Here is a 5000-nt window from a genome sequence, read left to right as displayed (position 1 = left end):
CTTACCACCACTACTCACTATATTGTCATTGTTTTGTTGTGTGTGTGTGTGTGTGGGTGTGTGTGTGTGTGTGTGTGTGTGTGTGTGTCTGTGTGTCTGTGTGTGTGTGTCTGTGTGTCTGTGTGTCTCTGTGTGTGTACTTTCATCGTGCAGGAGAAGAGGAAGTTGCCCCCGTTACCCAATGGCGTCACAGACCTGGGAGAAGGAGAGGAACCCGGGGGCCATGGAGGCCCTGAACTACAGCGCACAGGGAGGTGTGTTTAGATGTGTGTGGCTGTGTGTGTGTGTGTGTCTGTGTATGTATGTTTGTATGTCTGTGCATTGATGTCCTCACTGCACAGTGCGTTTAACACATTCTCCACATGTATGCAGAAGTCAGAGATACAGCCGTGCTATCGTAAAACCTGTGTAGGGATGGTTATTTATACAGTTTAGGAGACGATGGCCCCTGACACCTTTGTCTGTCCTTTAGTCCTTCAATATCCTGCTCTTTTCTCATGTCGTTCCTCTGTAAATCTGGTGTCTGTGTGAGAGCCTCCCTCTCCTCCTCCTCCTCCTCCTCCTCCCACTGCTCAACCTCTTTCAGAGCATTTCATAATGAAAAGCAACAGACGCTCCCAACAGAGGGCCTTTCTTTAGCTCACTTTCTTTCACATTTCCTCCCACAATCCTACTGTTTCTCTAACAAGTGCATGTGGAAATTACCCCCCCCCCGGTCATTTGTCTTAAAGTGATCACTGAAATGCTTTAAAAATATATCTGCTGTTGGACGGCTGTTCTGGATTTGACTCGCTATGTCCTTGTGCATGTAGTCTTCTGATGCTGATGATGTTGTGGCAGATGAGCATACAGAACATGTGTGTGTGCGAGTGTGTGTTTATGTGTGTGAGTTTGTGTGTATTGAGATCTCTTCCTGTTTCTGTCCTCTCTCTCTTCCACCTGCGTATATTTTCACGTGTGTTCTCATTCTCTTGTTCTCCTACATGTTCTCCTGTGTGTGTTCTCATTCTCTTGTTCTCCTACATGTTCTCCTGTGTGTGTTCTCATTCTCTTGTTCTCCTACATGTTCTCCTGTGTGTGTTCTCATTCTCTTGTTTTCCTTCATGTTGTCCTGTGTGTGTTGTCAGGATCTTTGGCGGCCTCTTCCTGGACTTGAAGCGTAAGGCCCCCCATTACCTGTCTGACTACACGGACGCATTGAGCCTGCAGTGTTTGGCCTCCTTCCTCTTCCTCTACTGCGCCTGTATGTCCCCCGTCATCACCTTCGGAGGCCTGCTGGGGGAAGCCACCGAGGGACGCATAGTAAGACGAACACACACATACACATACACACACACGTACACACACACACACGTACACACACACACACACACACGTACACACGTACACATGCATACACATACACACACTCACACAAATGCACACGCACATGCAGCCGAAGACTGACAGAGACAGAGATGGTCATACATAAAAATCATCAAACACAGACACACACACACACACACACACACACACACACACACACACACACACATGCACATGTAGATAGAGAATTGTGAAACACACAAATCCTTACATTGCCAGAGACACATGCACATATGCACACACATACAGGAGCTGAGACATACACATTTATGGGCACACACAAAGCAACACTAGGATAATGAGCCAACATATACATATACAAACATATACATATGAATATATATATATATATATATATATATATATAACAACATATGAATACATGGTGCATTGGTAGAAATCCCTGAGTGCCTCTGGCTTGTCTGGGCATTCATACAATCACAGTTGGCAGTGTTTGGGCAGGAAGGCAGAGGCAGCTTGTGCAGCCATTACGGCAACAGTGACTCCAGCTGGATGGCTGTGGTGGCAGAGACAGAGGAGGAGGGCTACAGGGATCACAGCGTGAGCCGTCTGCTCATGTAGAGATTCTCTGTGGAAGTACAGAAGACAGGGGGAGAGGATGTACTCTGTGATTCGATACAACAGCCTACACTTCATTGGATCTCTAATGGGGCTCAAGATCAACAGGGAATTGAAACAGAGAGTAGTAGTACCTAGCTAGTGCTTTGCCTCCTGTCTACTCAACATTGGCTTAGCCAAGAGCCTAGCCGTAGGTTGTGTGAGCATTTCTCCTGTGAATGTCTTTACTGTCTGGTGTAAAGAGGTGAAGAGTGAATTGAAGGAGACTGGCGGTAGCCCACGGCCTTCCCGGACCAACAGAGGGCTTGTACAGTTGAACAGCTCAATAGACAAGGAGCTGGCATTGACTAAATTGGTCTGAAAAGACAGATACACACATACACACCCAGACTCCCAGACACACACATAAACACACAGACACACACACAGAGAGAGAGAGAGAGAGAGACAGACACAAGCGTAGCAAATTCATAAAAACACTCAGGAGTTCTTTTTCTGTCTTCCCAGAGTGCCATAGAGTCCCTGTTTGGCGCCTCCATGACTGGCATTGCCTACTCCCTGTTTGCCGGGCAACCCCTCACCATCCTGGGCAGCACGGGGCCTGTGCTCGTGTTTGAGAAGATCCTCTACAAGTTCTGCAAGTATGTGGTTTGTTTTGGCACATGTCTGTGTATGGGTGAGCAGTGAGCTCTTAGTAAATGCAAAGACAGAGACGAATGGATTGATTAATAGGTCGGGTACATACGGGATGCAGTGATGGTGTTAGTGAAACAGGATGCTATTGATGGATTTATGGACGCGCTGTGAAGCAATGCCCACATCAATACAGCCAGCACAGCCCCGTCCCCCCTGTCCAGTAACTCTCTTGTTAGGCTCCGGGCAAACAGGCTCTTCCCATTAAAAGCAATAGTTCTCTGAAGAGGAGCACATACCAGCAGTTATTGCTGTGGAGTGGGTGGTATTGTATCATGAGTTTGGACGGGCCTGTTTGGTATTCTGTTGCCGCCGGTGTTCAGGCAGTTTATTTTACTTAGCCTGTTTATTAACTAAGTGCGTATCAAATAGGTCTATTGAGGTTAAGGAGAAGGAAGAATGTTTTTAATGTTTTCACATTTTCATTGAATTCTCATAAATTGATAATAACCACACAATGCATAACAACCTATTCTATCAGACTGAGTTTACTGCATGGAAATGGAATTTATGTTTTCGAAGCGTGTCAGTAGAAATACTCATCTTGTTTTTGTGTGTGTGTGTCTGTGTTTGGATATTTTTGTTGTGAATGTGTCTATATGTATACCCGTACTTGTGTGCATGTGTGTCTGTATGTATGTGTACACGTCTGTCTGAATGCGTGTGTGCGTATATACGCGTACCTGAATGGCTGTGTCTGTATCTGTACGCGCGCGCGCGCGTGTGTGTGTGTGTGTGTGTGTGTGTGTGTGTGTGTGTGTGTGTGTGTGTGTGTGTGTGTGCATGTGAATGGGTATGTGGTTATGCCTGTGCAGGGACTATGGCTTGTCCTACCTCTCTCTGCGCGTGTGCATCGGGCTGTGGACCGCCTTCTTCTGCCTACTGCTGGTTGCCACGGACGCCAGCTCGCTTGTGTGCTACATCACGCGCTTCACAGAGGAGGCCTTCGCCTCGCTCATCTGCATCATCTTCATCTACGAGGCGCTGGAGAAGCTCATACACCTGGGAGATCACTACCCCATCAACATGAACAACGACCTAAACAATCTTACACAGTACTCGTGAGTACACACTGACAACAAACACACATATACGTACATAGCGGTAAACAAACATGTACATACACACACACACACACACACACACACAACAAATACACACACACGCAGTAGTCACTTAGTACTTTTTGTGTATTGCTACAGGTGTGTGTGCGTGATGCCTACGGCACCCAGTAATGACACACTGCAACACTGGGAGACGAACAACATCAGCAGCACGCAGGTTGACTGGGGGAGTCTGGATGTTCAGGTATGTGTGTGTGTGTGTGTGTGTGTGTTATTGCTTATGTGTAAGTCTGACAATTACCTTCTTCTGTGGTAATCAAACTGATTTCAGACAAATGGCCGTATTTCTTTCCTTGCCTGTACTACCCAATCACAAGTCACTAAGGCTGGCAGGCTGTACAAGGCACCATCTGGCTGTAGAATACCTGCAGGACTGAGTCGTGCTTTGGCCACCAACGGAAGTGAGACACCGTGTGCCCAAGTGTATGGGGGCGGGGGGGGGGGGGGGGGGGGGGGGGTAGTTAGCTTGAAGGCATAAACCTAAAGTACACAAAAACAAAACATTTATTTGACCTCCGTCGACTCCGAAAACGGAGGAATTCTGTAGCATCCTTTTCCCGGCCGAGTGACGTTTCCTCCACAGATGGAGATTAGGGACTGGATTTTGCCGGATTTATTTGTTTCGAATCAACCCTGCAGACAGTACCCCTACGTGTGTGTGTGTGTTTGCGTGTGGATATGTGTGTGTATTCGCGTGTGTGTGTGTGTTGTGTGAACTGACATGACTCTGCACATTTCTGGAGGCAGCCTCTCGTCGTCATCAAGGTTTCCCCCTTGAGTGTGAGTGAGGGCATGCGTGTATATGAGCGTGTCTCTCGCTGCTCGGAGGCTTAGCAAACAAATCCGAACACAAATCCAATCTAGCTTCAGATCAGTTCAGTTCATTAATCGTGTGGCCTTTTTTTTGACTGCAGTCCTGACACTGTGGACCCCTTCTTACTGGGTGTCATGTTCCTGATTGAATGCAAGCGTAGCAAAAGGACAGTCATTCAGAGGGAAAACATGCTACTATTCTACTATGTCATATAGTTTGTCAACCATTGAGAGGGAATATCACAGTTTTGTTCTCCTAAAGCCAATGTACTGAACTTTGAGGATACTGTATGGCCTGAAAATGTGTTTGTGTGTGTGTGTGTATGTGTGTGTGTGTGTGTGTGTGTGTGTGTGTGTGTGTGTGGATGTGTGTGTGTGTATGTGTGTGTGTGTGTGTGTGTGTGTGTGTGTGTGTGTGGATGTGTG

General features: G+C 47.0%; 1 protein-coding gene across 5 annotated transcripts in view; it reads left to right on the top strand.

Moving 5' to 3' along the window:
- slc4a10a (solute carrier family 4 member 10a) overlaps positions 1-5000 on the top strand; it is a 48702-nt gene that overhangs the window by 35405 nt on the left and 8297 nt on the right. For all 5 annotated transcript variants that reach the window (XM_031558409.1, XM_031558407.2, XM_012840491.3 and 2 more), the window contains 5 exons: positions 154-254; positions 1128-1302; positions 2452-2585; positions 3453-3698; positions 3840-3945. In XM_031558409.1, the coding sequence (XP_031414269.1) occupies positions 154-254; positions 1128-1302; positions 2452-2585; positions 3453-3698; positions 3840-3945 (762 nt within the window). The remainder of the gene's footprint in view (positions 1-153; positions 255-1127; positions 1303-2451; positions 2586-3452; positions 3699-3839; positions 3946-5000) is intronic.

This window comes from Clupea harengus, chromosome 21 (assembly GCF_900700415.2).
Source record: "Clupea harengus chromosome 21, Ch_v2.0.2, whole genome shotgun sequence".
NCBI classification, from domain to species: Eukaryota; Metazoa; Chordata; class Actinopteri; order Clupeiformes; family Clupeidae; genus Clupea; species Clupea harengus.
Note: the sequence above shows the minus strand (reverse complement) of the source record. Positions and strands in the feature narration are given on the sequence as shown.